The sequence below is a fragment of the Pseudorasbora parva genome, chromosome 7 (genome assembly GCF_024679245.1).
Source record: "Pseudorasbora parva isolate DD20220531a chromosome 7, ASM2467924v1, whole genome shotgun sequence".
NCBI lineage: Eukaryota > Metazoa > Chordata > Actinopteri > Cypriniformes > Gobionidae > Pseudorasbora > Pseudorasbora parva.
In genome coordinates this window covers 17,740,976-17,764,543 of record NC_090178.1, presented here as the reverse complement: position 1 = coordinate 17,764,543, position 23,568 = coordinate 17,740,976, and the positions used below count along the sequence as shown (strand labels likewise).

Sequence of the window (23,568 nt, the reverse complement as noted above, 5' to 3'; positions counted from 1 at the left end):
AAAACATTAAATGTATAAGATCCCATAATACTTTAATAACGTTTTATCATTGCAACAACTAAATATATTTGTATTATATGATTATTATCATATTTTTATTATAAATCTGATGTTACCTCTAAAATGGACGCCCAACTTAAGATATTTACCATCTGAATCTTAACAATGTCATGTCAACAAATGGAAGTCAGTCAGCTGTTTATCATCATGTTAAATATGCCTTTTATCCCAAATACCATACTTTTACATATTCTTATTAAAAAGAAAATGTAAAATGTGTTATCAAAAAACTGTTGCGTATGATTTACATAAAAATCATAAACAAGACCTTTGTCTCAAAATATATTCAATAATTCTAGTGATTCTCATTTGCTACTTAAATCTCCAATAAAAAATTAAAATAGAAAAGAGATCAAATTAGCCCAGAATCAACTTTTTGGAAGAATAATTAGAACAACATAAATTTAATTAGCACTAAAGCTTAAAAATTGTATTTACAGTATGATTGTAAAAGGTTTGTTATTCATTCTCTATATTAAGATCATACTCAATCCCCTTATAGTTTTTTTTTGGTTTGGGCCACTGCCCCTCAAAATGTCTGTGCACGGCCCTGCTCAGCTCCTTCAACATTCGCTCCCGCTCTGCTTCATACTCCAGTAACGTTAAAAACCGCATCCATGAACATGATTTCTGCTCGAGTCCTATCCTGATTTCACCAGCTGTGAGGTGAAAACCACATGTCCCAAGATTCGGAGCACAAACTTGGCATCATCAAACTACGCCTTTGTTATGAATAAGTGCCCTCTAGTGGACAGAACATGTACATAGTGCAGCTTTAATTTGATCAATAAAGAAGACTGATATAATGTAAAAGGATGAATGGTTTTCTCAGCTCTGAACAGAAAGGTTGAAATAATAACCCAGGATTCTGTTTACCTAGGGTTAACTAAGTTTCACACAGCTCAGTTACCAGTTAATCCTGGGTATGCGTACGCAGCACTGTACATTTCTAAACCCTGTGTTATTGTCCTTATTTGTGTCAATGGACTACTTTTGTAATAGATGGAGGCACTTTTTTGGACTTTAAATTATGGGCTGTCTTTCACTGCATTATAATGCTTGGATTAGCCAGGATTAAATTTAACTCGTCTGAAAGAAGAATGTCATATACACCTAGGATGGCTTGAGGGTGAGTAAATTACAGGATCATTTTTGGGTGAACTACCCCTTTAAGTTGTGTTTAATGTTTGCTATATTCAGGAAGTGTACTTTCTTGGAGCAGATCAAATAAAAATGGAATTCATATCTGACTGCTTTTATTCATTGACAAAAATATCGAATCGAATCGTTGACATGATAATATCTGCACTGCGTTCTTCAGCCTTGACAAAACGTTGCAAAATGTTTTTTACAGAAACGGTGGTGCGTTGAACACCCTGTTCTGATGCCGCAGAAGTTGCAACTATGGCAGCTGAAAAGGCCATTCTTCATGTTCTTTTTGAATAATATTTGGAGCCTGATGAAATCTGTATAAATTCATGTTTAATACTGCAAAATAAGCTTGATATTACAGTCACTGCCCTTGCTGGCCAGAATAAAAGAGTGAAGGGATTTGTCGAAACTGTGGTTCCTAGTTATTGTCATCCAACATTTGCCTCGCATTTCAGGATGAAAAGACAAACATGTCTTCTAATATCTTCAATTGTTGCATAAACCGAGCTGCAGCGGACAGATTTATAAACAACTTTACTTGGACCCAGTGTGCGATCTGTCTCTTTAACACTGTGTGGTTTATATAAATGTTGCTGCTGATTGGGCTGACATTTTTGACACACCCACTAAAAAAAGAGAAAATGCATCTCAAACCATGTTGCACACCGTTTTCAGGAAATACGGCGTTCAACCCGGAAACCGTAGCAAAACGTTGCGCACCGGTTTGAGCTTGAACGATACACACGCATAGTAAACACACACCCAGAGCAGAGGACAGGCATTTTTTGCTGCTGCACCCTGGGAGCAATTGGGGGTTAGGTGCCTTGCTCACTTGTGTATAATGTGATTGGAAGAGAGTGCTGTTGAATGCAGGGGGCATTTCCTGACGGTACTGACACTCAAACCCATGACCTTCGGGCTACAAGTCTGACTCTCTAATCTTTAGGCCACAACTGCTTTGAGTTCCATCCTTGTACTAAAATACATTTCAAACAATTAATGTGTAAAAACATGTAAAAACACCCACATCTGGAACTGAGGCAGACTCTCAGATGGCAGAGCGAGGGCCAGGTCCAGCAGCTTGCAGGCAGACAGGTAGAGGTTGAGCCAGCGCTGGCTGTTGTAGGAGGTAGAGAAGCCATTGCCCCCTGAGTATGTTGTCTCGAGCCCTGCAACCGAGGGGGCTGAGGTCCTAGAGAGAGGACAGAGACCACATTCATCCGTATTCAACATGTACAAATCGCCTAAGGTCTTAAATGGAGCCAGATTTGAATTTTCGAGCAAAAGACAAAAGCTAAAAAAGATTTGATAAATGGATGGATACCTGGTTATGTCCTCATCTGCAGTGAGTTCTTGTTCCATGAGTAAGAACACCTGAACCTGTGGGAAGAAACAAACAAGCCTAATAAACATGTTTGATTCTAAACTCACCTAAAGGATTATTAGGAACAACATACTAATACTGTTTGACCCCCTTTCGCCTTCAAAACTGCCTTAATTCTACGTGGCATTGATTCAACAAGGTGCTGAAAACATTCTTTAGAAATGTTGGCCCATATTGATAGGATAGCATCTTGCAGTTGATGGAGATTTGTGGGATGCACATCCAGGGCACGAAGCTCCTGTTCCACCACATCCCAAAGATGCTCTATTGGGTTGATATCTGGTGACTGTGGGGGCCATTTTAGTACAGTGAACTCATTGTCATGTTGAAGAAACCAATTTGAAATTATTTGAGCTTTGTGGCATTGTGTATTATCCTGCTGGAAGTAGCCATCAGAGGATGGGTACATGATGGTCATAAAGGGATGGACATGGTCAGAAGCAATGCTCAGGTAGGCCGCGGCATTTAAACGATGCCCAATTGGCACTAAGGGGCCTAAAGTGTGCCAAGAAAACATCCCCCACACCATTACACCAACCCCACCAGCCTGCACAGTGGTAACAAGGCATGATGGATCCATGTTCTCATTCTGTTTACAACAAATTATGACTCTACCATCTGAATGTCTCAACAGAAATCGAGACTCATCAGACCAGGCAACATTTTTCCAGTCTTCAACTGTCCAATTTTGGTGAGCTTGTGCAAATTTTAGCCTCTTTTTTCCTGGTTTCACAAATGCTTTGCTGCATACCTTGGTTATAACAAGTGGTTATTTTAGTGAAAGTTGCTCTTCTATCAGCTTGAATCAGTCGGCCCATTCTCCTCTGACCTCTAGCATCAACAAGGCATTTTTGCCCACAGAACTGCCACATACTGGATGTTTTTTACTTTTCACACCATTCTTTGTAAACCCTAGAAATGGGTGTGTGTGAAAATCCCAGTAACTGAGCAGATTGTGAAATACTCAGACCGGCCCGTCTGGCACCAACAACCATGCCACGCTCAAAATTGCTTAAATCACCTTTTTTTCCCATTCTGACATTGAGTTTGAAGTTCAAGAGATTGTCTTGACCAGGACCACACCCCTAAATGCATTGAAACAACTGCCATGTGATTGGTTGATTAGATAATTGCATGAATGAGAAATTGAACAGGTGTTCCTAATAATCCTTTAGGTGTGTATAAGTATTATAATTTGATTCAATAAGTATTCCTCTCCAGATTCTCCTTGGGAACTTCTGTTATTTCACCATTAAGGCCAAGAACTTAAGAACTTAACCATTAAGGCAGACTGATTTGTGAATTGTTGCTTGTGATTATTTGTAACATGTAAATGTGTAAGGTGTCATATCCTCACCAACTCAGTGATCATAGTGGGCCAGAGTGAGGTCAGGTGCTGGGGGGACATGCGCAGTAGCAGCACTCTGAAGAAGAGGAAGACCTGAGCATGGAGGATGGGCACTTGAGGGAGTCGTAGGCTCTCCACAAGACGCTCTGAAATTACATTGCATGAAATGTTAAGGACTGTGTATACCAAGTTGAGAATCTCATCGACAGCGGTCACATTTTCTCTGAAACAGAAGAGCAATAAATACAACAGATTTTTTTTATCTACTCAATAGTGCAGCATGACTCAAGTGATTTAATTATCACCCTTTAATAGTATTTATAACTCCTAACATTAAACAGGTAGTGTGACTATGAGGAACAATTAACTCAAAAATGTTCACTGGTGTGCAGGCGTAAGGGATATTTAAATTAAATCCATACAACTTTCTCACATGCCATTGATTATCTTCTGAGTGCTGTTTGAGCGTTAGTATAGGTTGCAACTAGCCTGACAAGCCAGACCCTCATCAAGATGTTTGGTTTGGAAAGTCACCATTGACAGGGCTCAATCCGAGGGGCGAGATAAACGGTTGACTTTCAAACTCTCTCTGCACGCAATCGGATAGAGCTAAAACCAACCAGAGCAACGAAGAAGGCGAAGCGGAAAAACTCCGAACACAAGTTCCTTCAGTGCCGTTCTTTGTTCTTTTCTCAGAGAAAAGCTTAACTCCAAGTCTTCCAGAGTCGCGGTCAAAGCTGATTCGAAAGACCGCCGTTCACCAGCTTCTGTGTTTACAAGTAGCACACAAGCGCAACTCTGCCATCATTATTTTAAACCCCGCCCACCGACACTATACACAATGTGATCGGCCTGACCAGAGTTTGGATTTTACAGCTCAGAAGTGTATTGAGTTGCTAGACGACACTCTCTGCCAATTATATTTGCTGCCGCTAGGGTGCGTCTAGATTTCTAGGCTAGGTTGCAACTCCCGATTTTGAGCTTATTATGTGTGTTAAATAAATAGGCTCCCCTCTACTTTTTTATGCATTAACTTCCCTCCATCTCATTGACATCATTGCTTACATTGCACTACTAACACTACTTACTATTGTCCACTACTTGCAGTTGGGATCTGTATAAAATACAGTTTAAACATTCTGAACAGAAACACTACTATGAAATGAGCATTAACCGGTTAATAACGTTATTTTATCGTCTTGTTCAAGATTTTAATTTGGCAGTCAACCAATAATTCGGAACACTTCCATAATTACCAACACAATCTACCAAGAGCACCGCAAATTAGCTTCTGGTTTAAGACATGCTCTTTTGGGCGGTAAATAGAGTCGCAAAAAACTGTAAATTGACAAGCGCACACCCGATTAATTTAAATACTCTCCTCCCATAAATGTTGTGTCTACAAATGCATATGCAATAAGGTCATTCACAAAAATAATTGTCCACACCTTTTCAGTGCTAATTTTTCACTAAATATCTTTAGTAAATCCTGACAGTAGTTTAACACCAAAAGGGGGTTTGCTTAGGTGCAAGCTGTTAGTACATCTTGCCCATAAAACACTCTTCTCTGCTCCTCAAATACATAAAACATTACTTATAGACAATGTGTTTTAAATAAAGAAAAAAACTGTCGCTACTTATTCAAAAGAAAAAAAAATCACCCTTGTACTGCAAACAAGCAGAGACAGTCTCCAGTTCATCATAATTTTTGTCATCCTAAACTGTTTTTTATTTAGTTATAGTCTTGTTTTTGTCATTGAAAAAAGGTTGTAGAAGAAAATTATTTGTCAACGAAACTAACACTTACACTAAACTTACTTATAGTTATATAAAGGTCAGTTCAAGCTCTGGTATAAAGTATAGGCAAAATAAATCAAATAAATAAATAACCAGTATTTTTTCCAAATCAAAGCGTTTTCAGAACGATAATGTTACAGAAGGAACACATGAACAAAAAAGTTAAAATACTGATTCTGCTCTGATTGAACTGATTTTTTCCCGTTTTTAGGACCTGAATGACAGTAGCTGTCAATTAACTGAATTTGAACATCGTACGCATGCTTGCTGCCTGAAGTTTTCATACAAGTCGACTCACTTCCCTCATCTACTTGAGGAACTCGAGCACACTTCAAATTGAAGATGAGGATTACCCCGAGGGGAAGAGCTCAGGGAAGTTTGCAAGTGTGTTTAAAAGCGAGGTGGATCGCTACCCCAGAAACTTACAGGAAAGTGTGTTGGGGCAGGTTGGAACTAAATTCAGGACACTGGCCCTCCAGGATTGTACAACCCTGATTTTAAAACCAATGGATTTTTATTAAGTTGCTCTTATGTAGCATATATGTTAGTGTCTGTCTGTACCTTGAATGTCTGGCAAGTACTTCTGGTATTGGTCCACCTCACTACTGTAGATGGTGAAGGCCAGTCGTTTGAGTAGCATGGCTCTCTGCTCAAGCTCTGCATCTCGATTGGTGAAAAGACTCAGAGAGCTGCTCTGAGCCACGGCAACTCGGGCTGCACAAATACAAAATGTTAGCAAGATCCTCTCTACAGCACTTCCACAAAAGCATCAACTTGATGATGATGATAGAGCAATAAGATGGGCGCAGCTGGAAGGCTAAGTAGAAAAGGGAAGACTCACTCATCAGGTCTCTGAAAGTGGTTTTGTCATGAGTCATCAGGTGGTCTATGATTGCTCGCCAGCTGAAAAAGAGAGATGTGGTCAGCTACAGGTCACACTGCCCTGTGAACAGCAGTATAACCACTGCGAAAAGGAGAAAGGACATGTTGTGCTGTAAAGGACTCACTGGCTGACGCAAGAAGAGTCCATCTGGAAAAATGTATGGTCCATAAACAGGTCAAAAGCTTCTTTCTTCCAGGCTCTCCGGGTGTACTGATATCCACTGAGGCTGCTCAACAGCTGGATACATGCACGATAACTGGGGGCATTGTGAGCACTGGCAAAAAGAAGACAGAGCAACAAGATCTTGATCCCTATAATAACTTAAAATTAGAAAATCCAAGACACTAAAGCAGTTTCAGCAACTTTGTGTCCGATTTATTGTCAATTCCTCATCTTCTGTCAACAGTGTTGAATTTTGAAGACTAAATACCTATGGTTACGCAGGTAGGGCACAACGTAATGCATGAGGTTGACCAGCAAAGGGATCACTCTCTCTTTCTCATCACTGTAGAAGACCATATCTAATAGATGAGCAAGCACCTGCAAAGACACCCATGTAAACATGAGCACGATAATTATATTCACAGAAAGCCAAACAACACAACAATGAAAAAAAAAAAAGCAAGTTGAGACAAGTAGGGCAGAGCAGGGCAGAACACGACCTCTGGTGAGCTGTAAATGTTCCTGGTGTGCTTGATACCAGTGCAAAATTCTAATTTACAAATGAGATCTGGTGATCCAGTTGAGGTAGATTTTGTCTTGTTGTGTATTTAAAGAAGGAAAAGAGTTTGCATGTGACATTCTGTGTTTACCTCAGCCAGCAATGTGAGAGCGTGAACACTGTACACAGATGGAGTGAAGCTGGAGGCCTCCATCACTGTGAGCATTAGATCTGAAACACACATACTGTTAGTGAAAGACTTGCCATACCAGCATTGAGCTGTGCATGCTAGCAGGGGTCGATGCACATGGGCTATACCTTACATAAACACAGACACACATAGTCTCTGACCTTCTACATCTGCCTCCAGACTGGCCCCTTCCACCATGATTTGAGGGGAAGGTTTGACCTCCAGGTTTCTCCTCAACCACGTGGTCTGTTCTAAGGATGAGCCTGCAATCGTTCCAATGGCCTCTACAATCTTATGGGTCACATCCTGGAGAATCATGGTTTAATGAACATTTAAAATGAGACATGTAGGAGAAACAGCTGACACTCTTAACAGATGGCAATGCCATTGTACTTTAATGTTTACATTAGTACTGTAAAATTCCCATATTTATATACAATCACCTAAAGGATTATTAGGAACACCATACTAATACTGGGTTTGACAGGCCACGAAGCTCCCGTTCCACCACATCCCAAAAATGCTCTATTGGGTTGAGATCTGATGACTGTGGGGGCCATTTTAGTACAGTGAACTCATTGTCATGTTCAAGAAACCAATTTGAAATGATTTGAGCTATGTGACATGGTGCATTATCATGCTGGAAGTAGCCATCAGAGGATGGGTACATGGTGGTCATAAAGGAATGGTCAGAAACAATGTTCAAGTAGGCCGTGGTATTTAAACGATGCCCATTTGGCACTAAGGGGCCGAAAGCGTGCCAAGAAAACATCCCCCACACCATTACACCACCACCACCAGCCTGCACAGTGGTAACAAGGCATGATGGATCCATGTTCTCATTCTGTTTATGCCAAATTGTGACTCTACCATCTGAATGTCTCAACAGAAATCAAGACTCATCAGACAAGGCAACATTTTTCCAGTCTTCAACTGTCCAATTTTGGTGAGCTTGTGCAAATTGTAGCCTCTTTTTCCTATTTGTAAAGGAGATGAGTGGTACCCCGTGGGGTCCTCTGCTGTTGTAGCCCATCCGCCTCAAGGTTGTGTGTGTTGTGGTTTCACAAATGCTTTGCTGCATACCTCGGTTATAATGAGTGGATATATTAGTGAAAGTTGCTCTTCTATCAGCTTTAATCAGTCAGCCCATTGTCCTCTGACCTCTAGCATCAACAAGGCATTTTCGCCCACAGAACTGCCACGTACTGGATGTTTTTCACTTTTCACACCATTCTTTGTAAACCTTAGAAATGGTTGTGCGTGAAAATCCCAGTAACTGAGCAGATTGTGAAATACTCAGACCGGCCCGTCTAGCACCAACAATCATGCCACGCTCAAAATTGCTTAAATCATCTTTCTTTCCCATTCTGACATTGAGTTTGGAGTTCAGGAGATTGTCTTGACCAAGACACCCCTAAATGCATTGAAGCAACTGCCATGTGATTGGTTGATTAGATAATTGCATTAATGAGAAATAATCCTAATAATCCTTTAGGCGAGTGTACTGTGGTATTAGTAAGTGGTATTGATATAGTGAAATGGTATTACCATGGTACAATGTCCAAAAAAACTAATACAAAGTAACTATGTCAACAAAATATGGCATTTGTATGTAACGGTGGAGACTTTGGAATTAGAGAAAGGTCACCTGTAGCTCACGCTGGTCCTTCTTGCTTTCCAGGGTGGGATTCTTTAGGATAAACTCATTCAATACTCTAAAGAAAACATAAAAATGTATTTGTATTGTAATCTTATAAGTGAATTTACTTAAAGGGATCCCATGGTGTTGAGACTAGTATGGCTTAATATAACATAAATGATGTCTCTTACTGAATTATGTAGTAGAAAACCCATGAAAGTCTACATTATTTAAAAAATCGATTTTATATTTGGACCATGGGCGGCGCCATTTTGTTTGCGTTCTAGGTTGATGACGTAGAGTGGTTGCACTCCTCAATCAGCTGGCGCTACCCGTAGCTATTTTTACCACAACGCAACTCGAAAATTGTTTCAGAGTTAAACAAAACCAATTAATTGCTTTGTAATTGTACTTAAAACACACTCAAACATACATGTGCACACAAACTCACCCACACAAGTCACAAACAGATCAGCGGGCGTGCACACACACCTGAGAGACTGTGCTGTCTCAATCGAGATGTTGGGCTGCTCAGTCTCCACGACAGGGGCTGAACTGAAATCGACCCCCTATACCCTGAAATAGGGCATTATTTGAAGGGACGGCCATTTGTAGTGTTGTCCGACATCATAGTGGACATGTTCGAGTGCACTCATTCAGTCTCATGTTGCACCGCAATAACGAGTGTACAGCCGATTTACAAACAGCTGTCCGACTTCACGCACCCAAACATACATGTGCACACAAACTCTCTCTCTCACACAGACTCACACACACCCCAACAGATCGGCGCGAACACACACACACACTCCCCAACAGATCGGCGCGAACACACACACACACACACACACCCCAACAGATCGGCGCGAACACACACACACACACACACACACACACACACACACCCCAACAGATCTGCGCGAACACACACACACACACGCGCTGCGTGCGCGCATACATAACCCTCAATCCCTGTGTTGATATCATAGATAGACTGTTGATATGCAGTAGATTAACTGTAATGCCTAATGTATCCAGCAGAGGGAAATATCTAGGTAGGACGATGGGATAGGGTAACGTGAGGAAGAGAGGCAGGATGTTTTGGTGATGATGCATGGGATTGGTTTGTGCATTAAAGTTTGAGCACAAGCTCAGCGAATTAACCTCAATCTTTAAACTTTCACCTTTAAGACACAAATAACATTAATTACTTTTGTTCACTAATACAACTTGAAGGAGTGAATGAAGACGAGTGCGTGAAGTCGGACAGCTGTTTGAAAATCAGCTGTACACTTATTGCGGTGCAACGTGAGACTGAATGACTGCACTCGAACATGTCCAGGACAACAGTACAAATAGCCGTCCCTTCAAATAATGCCCTATTTCAGGGTATAGGGGTCGATTTCAGATTCAGCCCCTGTCGTGGAGACTGAGCAGCCCAACATCTCGATTGAGACAGCAGTCTCTCAGGTGTGTGTGCCCGCCCGTCGATATGTTTGTGACTTGTGTAGGTGAGTTTGTGTGCAAATGTATGTTTGAGTCAGAGTTTCCGCTAGAAAAAAATGGTGCCGGTCAAAGTGACCGGCAGAGGTATCGTTTTCCGGACATTTTGATGATATGCCGGTCAAAAACTCCTGAAACTGAAAAAATGACATAGGCTAATCAGGCAACATGTTTATTAGCCTAACTTTCAAATAGACGGAAAAAAACATGAACGTCCGATTGGCGTCAATCAACCAAATTTTCTTTAACTCATAGGCGTCATTTGCGGGTGGGACAGGTGGGACATGTCCCCACCACTTTTTTTAAACATCTTTAACCTAACTAATACAAACAAAACATCTCGTTAACTAGAAGAGTATCATTTCATTCGTTTGTTAAATAAGAGGCGATCGCTCGTTGCCGCTGTTATCAGTGCTGCAGATTTCTCTCGCGGCTCAGTCTTCACACAGACGAGCGCTTTAATCTAACGCTTAACGCCGTTGCAGAGACTTTCTGTTTGTTCCGGTCAGATCACGAAACAAAATGCACAAAAACTGTTCCTGCTCTTGACGTACAACCACTGATGGTATTCGGTTTTGATGAGAGAAAAAAATAGGCTAGGGCAGATTAGAAACGAGAACTTCTGACAAGTTTAACAGACTAGACCAGTGATTAAGCAAAGTGTGCAAATCTATTTGCCTTTATTCACGTGAAAAATCTTGGCACAACACTATTGTGTTTAGATGCAATAATTAAACGCAATTAATACATTTAATTATAAACTCAGTATGTCTCATTTAGTTGGTAACATTTAAATTGGCCACCGTGTGAAATGACAAAATCATATAATAGAATATAACATATGATAACTGTCAGCAGGTAAGCACTACAAGATGTTTTTGAAATCATTAGAGAAAACGACAAAATTACTTATTCACAAAATTGCGAGTGTGAACAAGTGCTACCTGTTTAAAATGTGCTTGCACCCGATCATATTCAGTAGAAGGTAAAAAAAAAAAATCCCTTAAACTTCAACATCCCGCTCATGCCGATCGCCGTGATCATCTGTATAACGCTGGTTGTTTACCGTGTGTGTTCTGAACACTGCACTATATGCTTATTTAAATCTTTTCGTTTCTACACATATTAGGCTACATATTCCTCATGTCTGTGAGGCAAGCCTGCCGAGTTTCAGTTTATTTGAGACGCGCTTCAGTTCATGAGCAATGAAAGCGATGGCTTCAGCGACCTAGTCTAATTATTTATTTCTTATTTATTAAATACATGCAATTAACCAAAGAAACCTTTATTAAAATTAAGAGACAATTTGTACAAAACGAAAGAAGGCTTTTTACAAAACAAAACTTAATATTAAACTAAATATAACCACCAAAATCATTTCTAACCCACTTGCATCTTTGCACTTATAGCCTATCATAATCAGATGAAATCTAAAAATAATATTATAATATTTAAACATAAATATGAAGAAAAAAAAACATTGTTTAATGGCTACAACAAGTAGGCTATAGTAAGCTACAGATTTATGTCATGTCTGAGCTGGATTTGAACGAACATCATTTTACCGGTGGGTTCATGAGCGCGCACCTGCGGATTATTGAGCTGATCAGTGATCACACCGGCTCCGCTCCGCTAATTAGTCATTACAGGCTCGTTCTCGATACTACACGGGCAGGGCCGGTCTCTCGGGTGCATGGGCTCGGGTAGGGTTGGGCTTTATTTTTTTGAGCCGATCTACGCTCTAGTTCTGGCGAAAAATGCCTACTCTGCTTCGCAGGCTGTGGAGAATTGCAATCCTCCATAGCCACGGAGCGCTGTCATGACAGCGAGGGCATCACGTCACAGGTTTACGGTATCGATAAGAGGCAGTTTTAATCTGACAATTTGACCGAAAAGATTTCATTTTGTCGGACATTTAATTTTTTTCCCGGCCAATGTCCGGTAATTACCGGACAACGGAAACCCTGGTTTGAGTGTGTTTCAAGTACAATTACAAAGCAATTCATTGGTTTTGCTTAACTCTGAAACAATTTTCGAGTTGCGTTGTGGTAAAAATAGCTACGGGTAGCGCCAGCTGATTGAGGAGTGCAACCATTCTACGTCATCAACCTAGAACGCAAACAAAATGGCGCCGCCCATGGTCCAAATATAAAATCGATTTTTTAAATAATGTAGACTTTCATGGGTTTTCTACTACATATTTCAGTAAGAGACATCATTTATGTTTTATTAAGCCATGCAAGTCTCAACACCATGGGATCCCTTTAAATATGGCTGTGCTACAATTATTGAAAAAGAACTTACCCTAATATGAGAAACTGTCCTGGAGCAGGCAGACCGAGCTGCACAGAGTCCTTCAGCAATGCCAAGAGTGATGGCCAGCTATCAACCAGACTAGACACCGGAATACTAATAGAGATGAGACAAGAGCAGTGAGACTGTAAGTAAGAGTTATTTAAAGAATACTTTTGGCATATACTGATATTACTATAATTAGTCAGTTCACTTACCTCTGCACATAGGCATAGAAAAACTGAAGCATGCAGACCTCCAGGGAAAGATTCTTCTGTAAAATTAAGAAAGGCAAAGGGGAGTCTTAAATCTACCTGCAAAACCAACAGCAGTAATTGACAATGACTGGAGAGGAATCACGGCAGTTGTCAGTATGATCTAAACTATACCTTCTCTTTAGCGATGGCTGGGGGCTGCTTGAGGACTTCCTTCACTGTCTGTATCACAGTCTCAGTTCGCATGGCACTTACTGAACGAACAAGTTCCACAAGGAGAAGTTGTTCATCACTAGCTGTAGGAATTACCTAAAATACAGACCAACACAACTGTTTTTGTAGTCTCAGGGTACAAAACTAACAAATGACTTCTGGTGTAGTTCATACCTTGTTCCTGGATGGAGATTTAGCCTGCTTCCTTTCATTCCACACATAAGCAATAGCAGCCATGAAGTGAGCTCCATGATTCATTGAGATTGGGCCCAGGAGCTCTAGAATTTGCTGCCTGAGATTCTGTGAACAACAAGTGAAAAACGAGTTAGCCTAACACCTAGACTACACGCAGGACCAAAGCGCAGTCACTACATGTCTTAAGTCATGGTACCTTTGTGGATCCAAGGTTGATGTTGGACGTGGAGCAGGCAGAGGCTGCAGCTGGCCTGTCAGAACTATCAGCCAGATAAAGGACGCCCCACAGCAGGGTTACGGAGGACATGATGGTGTGCAAGATGGAGAGAATGCCTGCACGGGCCTCTGCAAGGTGCTTCTGATCTACATTCGCCTGGAGCTGAGGATTACATGCATATAAGCATTTAGAAAAACGAATACTAATTCAAAGCCAACACCTAAGCACTGATTAAAACTGGGGGGAAAGTGACACCCATTAAATCAATATTATATATACACATTTATATAAAACTAAATAATAATATTAATAGTCTTTATTAGTCAATCATTTATTCACTTTTTTTATTATGTCCATTATATTAAGCATTTAAAAGACAACACAAGCATGAAACACTAGCTCCCTCACCTGGTGATATTGTGATGTTGGGTCTAGCAGACAATAATGGATTATGGCTGTCATTCCTTCTAGTACAGTTAAAATTAGGTCAGGAGGGATACACAATGCCATCCACTGAGGCCTGGAAATATACACACATACACATTGGCTTTCCCCTCATAAACAAAGCAATGCTTCACACATTTATAGTATTTATTTTCATTTATATTCCCTAAGCCCACCATTATAATGCTAGGGCAATAACTAAAGAATTTATAGCGAGCAGCGCCCTCTTGTGGATATAAATGAATATACTAATAACATAATTTTTTGGTTGCTGTGTGAGACCTGTTTGAAGACATTATGACATTTTGAAGATTTCAATACAAACAGCTTTGTGAACTACTGTGTTTTTGCCTTACTTCTCTGCTAAATAATTAAACTGGTCCAGTACCTGGTGTCCGTGAGGCCCGTTTCGTAGCGGTATTGCTGGATAAGGTTGTCAAGGTTTTTGCACAGCTGAAGCGTAACAGATGCAACTACTCGCCGGAGCACTTTTCTCATGTATGGCAAAGTGGCTGTGATAAGGCCAATCCACTGTGGGTGCATCTTGCATGCATGATGCTGATGCAGGGCTCGGATCACAGCACACAGAAACATGCCCTGAGCTGTAATGGGTTGCCCATGCAGGTATTGCAGGGAAGTCATGGGTTGTTGTGGGTTGACATGCTCTACCTCGCCTCCAATCAGTTCAAAACCAGCCCCGGGGCCATTAGGTCCGCCAATAGACCCAGTTGATCCCGGACCTCCCTCTCCACCCTCATCCACTGGGATCATCACACGGTGCTCCAACACCACCAGGCTCTGAAGGAGACGTAAAAGCTGTGACTGTATGGCGCTGCAGTTGTCCAACTGGTCCTCTGACAGATTGATGACGCTGTCCTCTGAAAGGCCCTCCTCAACTGCAGCCACATTGGTGCCACGGGCACGGTGTTCATGCCACTTCTGTACACTAAAGATGGTGGAGAGCAAACAGTGTAGCACTACCTTCTGCACCTTGCATTTGGACAAAACGTCACAAATAAAGCTTGCAAAGCCCTTGGCTGAGCCCCCAGTGACCTTAGCAAGCTCACTGAAGAGCAGTGTCAACACCTCCACACTTGTCAGCTGCATGGCATGGTTGCCTGCCAGGTCCTGTGATGTGGCGGCCACATGGGCCGAGTAATAGCTGCGCAGAAAATAGAGGCAAAGGGAGATGATGATCTCCAGGAACATGGCACTTCGGAAGGAGTGGGAGTGCGAGTCCTGCGGGATGGGACAGTAGAAATCCTTGCCCATGACAGAGACGCGATGGCGTGCTAGCAAGTTCTGCAGAAGAGAGAGCTGTGGTGTGTATGTGTTGTTTATGCTGGTGGTGGAGATGGCGCTCACAAATCCTGCAGGTGAAGCACGTAGCATGGCTGCAATAGCAGTGAGCGCATGCAGAGTCCGAGAGGAGTCATAGAGCTGAAGATAGAGCAGCACATGCTGGTATAGGGGATGGATGTTAAAACGAGGTGACCCAGAAGTGTGAGATCCTCCCACCCCACTAGAAGCCCCACCACTGGGTGAACCTATATCACTTTCAATCTCAGAGACTTCCCCTTCCCCACAGCTGTACCAGTTCTCCAAGTCAAGACTGTCACCAAAGAAGATGCTGGGTGGGCGGCTCTTCTCAGCCTGGTTGGTCTTACGTCTGTCATCATCTTTCCTCTTGACCTTCTTGATTTTAGGCTTGGCCCCTGGGGATTTGTCCACCAGACGCTCCATAATCTTACCCTTTAGGCTGAGCTGGGTGCTGCTGTGGCTACGCTTGCGGTGCTGGCCATCTACTTGGAGACTCTGCTCGGTAGCAGTATTGCCACCAACGTCTGGCAGTGCAATGATCGAAGGGGAGGAGCTATGCCGAGCAATGCCTTCCCGACGATCCTCTTCCCCTGAAGCATCAATTGAGGTCACAGCCAGGAACTCCAAGGTTCCCCCTGCAACCAGTTCTGGGAGCGTTCTAGGTTGGGTGTTGGAGAAGGGGGCAAGGGTGATGCACGGCCCATTAGAGGTATCGGTGGATGAATTAGAACTGTCAGAGTCTGTCTGAATCCAGGCATCGGGAGACGATGGTGTCTCAAAGGACTCTTTCTCCACCGCTTGCACCACTCTGTCTACAAGCTCAAAAAGCACAGCAGAAACTGCCTTGTGCAAGGACTCCTCCTCTAACGAAACAGACTGACAAAGCACAGGATCAGATATATTAACAGTGCTGCCACCTCCCTCCAGTTCATCAAAGCTGCCATTGTCTATAGTGGAGGACTGAGAGCCACTCGAATCTGAGCTCTGGTGCTCCCCCTGCTGATCAGGAGGTTGATATTCGCCACACAGCTGCAAGTTCTCACTACTAAGGCTCAAGAGAGAAAGACTGTCACTTAAAGGGTTGACTGTCAGGCTAAAGGGTTCCATATCATCCAATGGGAGGCATCTGCCATACGCTTGGACTCCTCCTGCACAGGAGACAAAAATTTGATAGCACATTTGATAGCAAATATTTATTTTGATATATATAAAAAAAAATTATATATATATATATATATATATATATATATATATATATATATATATATATATATATATATATATATATATATATATATATATATATATATATATATATATATATATATATATATATATAGATGAACCCTCTTACTTTCAGTATAGCCCATATCCCTCATGTAAATGGGCTCAGAGGACTCTTGTTCCAGTGGGTTGGGAAAGACCTGTGTCCAGTGACGCTGTGCTTGAACCCGCTGTATGGATACACGGTGAGTTTTAGGGTGCAGCAGCAAAAGCAGTAGAGGTTCAAGAACACGAGCTATGTCATGTCTCTGCAAAACCTGGTTCAACCAGGCCCTGCCAACAGCACTTGCAGAGCCGTCCCAATAACTGAGGCTGTCTAACATGATAAAAAGAGACCTACAAGAGGAAGAGAATGGTGAGGCGATTTAATGATTAATTACAGTGTCTCAAGATGATTCTCCCAAGCCATATTTGTTTTTGCATAATTAGACTCTATCTCACATAGAAGTGCTGTTACCTGTCAAAGGTCCGATTAAAAGGGGAGGACTTGGTGATATTCAAGTCCCTGGTTAGGTGCCAAAGAACTGAGAATTTTACATGAGCCTCCATGCGTATTCTCTAAAATAAAATGGGAATGGGAATATGTGAGAAAATATATGTGCATGTATTGTTGTGCAATTCTTGTTTGTGGAGTTCTATGCATACATGACTAACCCTGTCCCGATGCATGAGCTTCTGGCTGATGACATCTTCACAAATGCTGGGGGAGGGAGCCAAATTGTGAAGCTGGTAAAAGAGCTCCACACTGCGCTTGTGGTGCTGGGGGGTCTCCTCTCCCAACTGATCCCATAAGATAAGGGCTACACTCTATTGGAGAGAAGTGAGAAGTTGATCATGATAGAAGTAGACAATTCAAGAGAATGAAAGTAAGCGAAGAAATAATGCAAACCTTGAAGAAACCTGTTTTCTCTGCAATGTACTTCAAGATACCCGGTGTGAGAGGTGGTCGAATCACCACTGCAACACGCCCCTGGCTTGGGCTCATTGGCTGGCCCGAGTCTGGACTTGCCACGCGCTCAGCTGTCACCATAGCTACAGACTGTGTGAGTCCGACAAGGTCCATGACAAGTGAGATAGCTACTGCTTGAATACTGAAATCAGCAGCTGAACAGCATGCGTCCATCAGGGTCTGAAGCCACACCGCTGGCTGAACACTCTCACCTGTTAAGAATTGGCACAACACAAATGTGACATTTCAAGTGTGAAACTAACCCTTTATTTATATAAACGATCCTCTAACTGCCCAATATTCCTTTGTATTGAATGAATGCATAATGCATGTGGGGGTGGGGGATATTTTGCTATCATGTATTTACGGGTTGTATATTAAAGCAATACATATATTAGTTTTGTTTCAAGGTGGCAGAGGCAGTCAAGGATAACAATGTCCAGCAGGATTTGTAATAACAAGGTCACAACTTAGAGGAAGGTGTCTGACAGGCTGACCTTTGGCACACACGGTTAAGAAACGGTAGCAGAAGGTCATTTTTACCTGCCTGCTCCTCTTTAGTGGGTGAGGACTTTAGGTTGCCTTCAGCAATGTAAACTGGAAAACTGGAGCACTCCAAGAAAAGCTGGCAGGCAGCAGTAAATGCAGCTAGACACTCCATCTGCCCAGAAGACATCTGCTCATCAAAACCACTTGGCCATGTTTTATCAGCCACCACTGTTAGAGAGTCCATCTCTGCAGTGCAGCTCTTTCCCTCCTCTGCCTGACCACCAGGAGTGATGTAAAGCATCACTAGGCAAGAAAGGAACTGCTGGAAATGTTCAAGACAGCACTGCATCACTGGCTTGTCCTGGGGCTTACTGTGGGCCGAACTACTGAGCCCAGATTTGGGTTTAGTTTTTGGTTGGATGGGTACATCTTCAGGACTGGACGCATCCTCCTCAGGGTGTGGCATCTTATCAGGTTGCTCGCCACGTTCAGCCTGGTACTGGATGAAATCAGTAAATCCACTCTCTGACAATCGGCTGCTGGAAGCATTGTCGCCATCATCAAATACATCTGTGCTCCCTGGGGCATCAAGGGTGACTGGTAGGGCCTGCGCAAGATAGGAAATTAAAAGGTTTAATTCTCTCCAGCATGGCATACAAAACACAGTATATTCCGAGATGATTATCATTTCCTTCACAGAGATGGTAAAAATTTAAAATGCTGAGCTTTTATCTTTATATTATTCTTCTTTGTTTCCTCTGCAATTAAAATATGGATTTTGTTGTTTGTGATTTTATTTTTTGTTGATTCAGAGTTTTTAGAGTCTTATTATTCTTTCTAAATGAATTTATTGGTAAACTTCAAGAATTTGACATCATATTTAAATATGATATTTAGTAGGGTTGGGGGGAAAAGTCCCAGGAAATCAACGTATGGAGGTGCAGGGAGAAATCACATATATGCTGTAAATAAGAGCAGAGAGAAAACTGATGATAATATTGCCTCAAAACAAGTTACATTTATAAGTCCTTCTTTCATTCTGGACAAGACTTTTTTATACTTTCATGCATGAATTAAGAAAAACATTATCTAGATTTCTTTAAGATTATTTTTATTACTTCAATATGATGCTAAAATTGAAATCCATTTTATTTTTACAAATTTTAGCTTTACCTAAAAGTTATTTAATTGTCCACGTATGTGAACACCATGCAATTAAGGCGTAAAATGGGACAAAGCCACAGATGACAATATATAGAACATTGTGGTTTTTTTTATTATGGCATGTTATGCTAATATATATCATAGATGCAAGATGCATCTTTTCCAGATGTCGATTTTAAAAAATGTCGTTTTTTAAATCCCTATTTGCATCATGTTAACGTTATATTATCATAGTGACTGTAAATCTGCAAAGAATTCAATGCTTGTCAAGCGAGAAGTGATTTCTTGCACAGAACACAGCTCTCAGTCCTACACTTTAACATGAAGCCCTTCTCATCACGCTGTGGGTTGGCTATAAAACATTCAGACATCCACAACTCAGGGATTTCAATCATAGAACCGTGTAGCAGTGCAGAGCCAGACTCAGGTGGCAAGCAGTGCGCTGTATAAGCCCCAGAGGAGGGAGAGGCGAGAGCTTGAGAGGTTGAAGGCTATTTTCACCTGAGTGGAAATGACAGACTTTTGGGCCTCAGAGGCTAGACTTGGCTCCCAATAGAGAGAGGAACTCAGCTGTGCATGAACGTCTCATCCCTATTCCCTTGCTTACCCTCCCTGCATGCTGGCACCATCCAGGGAGTCTGGCATAATTTCAACGAAGCTTCACTTACGGTAGAGACACATAGTCACAGTAAGGTAGCAAACAGGTCATTGGGGCGCCAACACACACAACCCGAACAAACTTATGTTAGTAGTCAATCCGGGAGGACCATTCTGTCTACTGGACCCAGAGCAGGGAGTCAGTGAAGGCATGTACAGTGGGAGACACACACCATCAGGCAGAAAAATTGTTGTTTTCAGGCCAGTGCTTGTATGGCAAACAGGCCATATTGGCTTGACTTTAACAGACTAATGCTGAAGGGACTGCTTCCAAACACTTCAAAAACAATTAAGAGACATTCAAAGTTTACAGAGTACTGTTGATATTGGCAGTTAAATAAAGTGCTGGGTGATGTACAAAAGTCAGAGAAGAAAGCGCTTTAAACTTTGAACAGTTAAGTGAAGGTACTTTTAAATCTACACTACATATTCCCTATGTGGAATGCCTATACAAATTGTACATGAAGCACAGGGCAGAGATAAGAGGAACAGAGACTCGAGCTAGGTCTCTGTGCATTGGTGCCAGTTTGTTCCCTTAGTTTGGCTTGAATCAACGCTTCTAAAAGCCACTAAAATTCAAATTAGATTATCTTACTTTCATTTGATTTATTTCTTCAGTTACCAAGGGAACCCCTATAAATGGCATTTACAGTCAAACCAAAAATTATATTTTTGTACTACTGGGTGCAGGACACTATAGTTCATGTATGTAAGAGAGGATAGCAAAATAAATTGTGACATATTATACTCAAAAAAATCTTCATCCAGTGAACAGCCATTAAAATGGATACAAAATTGGGAACCAAAGTGTTGCTTTTTTTATTGCCAATGGGACCTTTTACACCAGATTGAAAAAAATTAAGCATTGCTTGGTAATTGGTATTATTTAATTGTGTACTTAAATTCAGGAGCTGACAGCTGATTGGATGATTGTAATCCAATATATACCTTTCTATCAAAGTTATCTGACATTATCAAGATTAATTTGTTCTGACATAATTTAATTTTGAGTTCGTCATATTTTAGTTCCACTTTCTAAACTATAGCGAATAAACTGATGATGTGAGAAAAGGTTGAAGGTGTCTGAATAAATTTAGGTTTGACTGTAGTAACATAGGACATTTTCAAGATAGCAATAAACAGCAAGAACAATTTTTATAACTGATAAAATATTGTTTAGAGCTTTTCAAGACTGTGGGGACCCTGCATACATTATGCGTTACCTTAAAGCTACACTGTGTAGCTTTTTTAGTTTATTCTTAGCTAAAAACACTTACTTCTTTCAAAAATATATGTGATTATTAATGTATATTTACTTCTTTCAAGTAATAAAAGTATTCTCGTAAATTCATATTATGCCATTGAAAATACATACGGCTGAGGGGTTCGAATGCTGGTCGCCATGTTGCCCCTCCATCTTGAAAGCACATTAGCCAAAGAGGGACATATCCATAAATTCAAGCTTCGCCTTTCGCATTTTAACACTCGATGGCACCGTGTTGAATGTGAAGAGGGGGATTGCTTGAGACTGCTATATGAAAACCTGAGAGCCTGTTTGAAAGTCTGTTCCTACAATGTAAACTTTGCCTTACGCTAGTGATGTCGTACAATATACAGAATAACAATAGCACTGATAAAAGTTACTTTACTAAGATTAGCTTGCATTCATCTGGCAACCTGGTAGCTGATGTTAGCAATGAAATGGTAAAAAAATAACGAAAACATAAAACTATTATTCATTTTACATATACGTCATAACCTACACGTTAACTGACAAATTAAATAACTGCAAATTATAATAGTTTTCTAAAGTAACCTCATAACTTGAAGGAACACTCATGATCGAGGTCTAACTGGAAGCCATGTTAATCTTGGACTAAATCGACCACCGTAGGAGTTCAAATGAAATCGGAATTGAGAGGAACAGAAACTAATATTCACTGGATTGTCATATACCTTTTCACCGCTAGATGTGGGAAAATATCACACAGTGTAGCTTTAAGCTTATAATGTCTGTTCTGTTAAAGATGTGAATTATACAGAAGTTCAGTTAATTGTCAGGTTTGGGGTATTTATTCACTGAACATGTTTGAATCATTTGATTGTCTGCTCTCACCATTTTCTCATCTTTGTCTCTAGTGGAAGGGGTAGTTGCGGCAGAGGATGGACCAGAGGGCAGTGCAAGGGGTGACACCAGAGGGGGCTGGACTTTGCTGAGGATCTTCGAGCAGAGGCGCAGGCAGTGGGTGAGCTCTCTGAGGCCCAGAGCCTGCAGGTGTGTGGTAAGAGCGGAAACCATTCGCAGCAGCAACTGAGGTAGATGCTCTGTCTGGATCTCAATATACGTCTCCTAGAGAGAAAAGGACACCGGGAGAGATACATGAGGGAGGCTTAGTTCCATGTAAACATTAAGACAGCTGGATGTCCATTCCTACATCACATTCACTGCTATACATTAAAAGTGATGGTTAACAAAACTGAAAAATATAAAAGAACCATTTAGGATTTATGTGTGGTGTAAAAGGGAGTAACAAGCTTTTAAATTAGTGAGCTCATGCAAGTTTATGGTTCTACCTTCCGCAACATCCATAGATAAACATGATGAATGTTTCTTTTAAATAATTATATAAATGCAAGATGTTAGATATAACAATAAATATCAATTTAATAGAACAAACAGGCTTTTTAATATTTGTATTATTCCACTTGTCTGGTTCACTGCATTCCAGACCAGAGGGTGTGAGTGGTGTGAAGCTGAAGGGGCATTTAGTTTTGTCTAGAGCCAAAGTGCCGTTTATTTTTTCAACGCGAGCCGGGAGCAGGAAACTGAAAAACCTGGAGATTACAGGCCGTTAATGGATGTTTCTGGAAAGGTAGCCAAAATATTAGAGTGAAGTGAAGGTGAGGTAAAGAAGCAAGTAAGAGCAGTACTGTACCTGGCAGATAACCCTCATGCTTCTAGTAGGCTTTGAGGAAAGAAAAAGAGAGCAGAGATTTTCAGACAGACAGAAGCGAGCAGAGCAGAGGCCAGAAAACACTTCAGAAACCCTGACTGGTTCATTCACAACCAGTGTCTGAGAAACTTAGACCAAGATGATCTCTGAAACTTTCACAAGGACATAAACACACACATAAAAAAATTGGAGAAAATGCCTAAACAATGAGGCTAAGACAAACCAAGTGTCACTAAAATGTTTAAGTAGTTTAGTTGCCTATAACTAAAGAGGTGGAAACATCAATGGAGATTAGACCATCTAAATCTCAGCATGTTTACATACATTCGTCCATTTCTAGCTGGCATAAAGTCACTTTCTTATGGATAATGGGGATTAATAAAGCAGGAATCTGAACATTTCAATAGTTTATTATCATATCTAAGTGTAAAGTTTACCAACCAAAGACACAATGTCCAATAAGAAGTCCACCAGCTCACAGAACTCAACCAATGAGCGTGCTGATGTCTCAGAGCTTATAGTCTGCCCAGGGGTTTGACTGCTCTGAGTCCACCTACA

At 41.2% G+C, this 23,568-nt stretch overlaps 1 protein-coding gene across 3 annotated transcripts in view; it reads right to left on the bottom strand.

Annotated features, from left to right (window-relative positions):
- dop1a (DOP1 leucine zipper like protein A) overlaps positions 1–23,568 on the bottom strand; it is a 34,574-nt gene that overhangs the window by 2,208 nt on the left and 8,798 nt on the right. For 2 of the 3 annotated variants that reach the window (XM_067448379.1, XM_067448380.1), the window contains exons 12-36: positions 23,452–23,563; positions 22,993–23,022; positions 22,173–22,406; positions 18,290–18,842; positions 17,687–17,958; positions 17,452–17,604; positions 17,255–17,355; positions 16,868–17,133; positions 14,582–16,661; positions 14,158–14,269; positions 13,729–13,911; positions 13,512–13,637; positions 13,299–13,433; positions 13,128–13,183; positions 12,922–13,026; positions 9,124–9,190; positions 7,637–7,781; positions 7,437–7,516; positions 7,055–7,164; positions 6,749–6,898; positions 6,583–6,644; positions 6,303–6,455; positions 3,954–4,090; positions 2,537–2,592; positions 2,240–2,404 (exon numbers count right to left, since the gene is read on the bottom strand). In XM_067448379.1, the coding sequence (XP_067304480.1) occupies positions 2,240–2,404; positions 2,537–2,592; positions 3,954–4,090; positions 6,303–6,455; positions 6,583–6,644; positions 6,749–6,898; positions 7,055–7,164; positions 7,437–7,516; positions 7,637–7,781; positions 9,124–9,190; positions 12,922–13,026; positions 13,128–13,183; positions 13,299–13,433; positions 13,512–13,637; positions 13,729–13,911; positions 14,158–14,269; positions 14,582–16,661; positions 16,868–17,133; positions 17,255–17,355; positions 17,452–17,604; positions 17,687–17,958; positions 18,290–18,842; positions 22,173–22,406; positions 22,993–23,022; positions 23,452–23,563 (5,643 nt within the window). The remainder of the gene's footprint in view (positions 1–2,239; positions 2,405–2,536; positions 2,593–3,953; positions 4,091–6,302; positions 6,456–6,582; positions 6,645–6,748; positions 6,899–7,054; positions 7,165–7,436; positions 7,517–7,636; positions 7,782–9,123; positions 9,191–12,921; positions 13,027–13,127; positions 13,184–13,298; positions 13,434–13,511; positions 13,638–13,728; positions 13,912–14,157; positions 14,270–14,581; positions 16,662–16,867; positions 17,134–17,254; positions 17,356–17,451; positions 17,605–17,686; positions 17,959–18,289; positions 18,843–22,172; positions 22,407–22,992; positions 23,023–23,451; positions 23,564–23,568) is intronic. The other variant, XM_067448382.1, reaches the window with a different exon arrangement.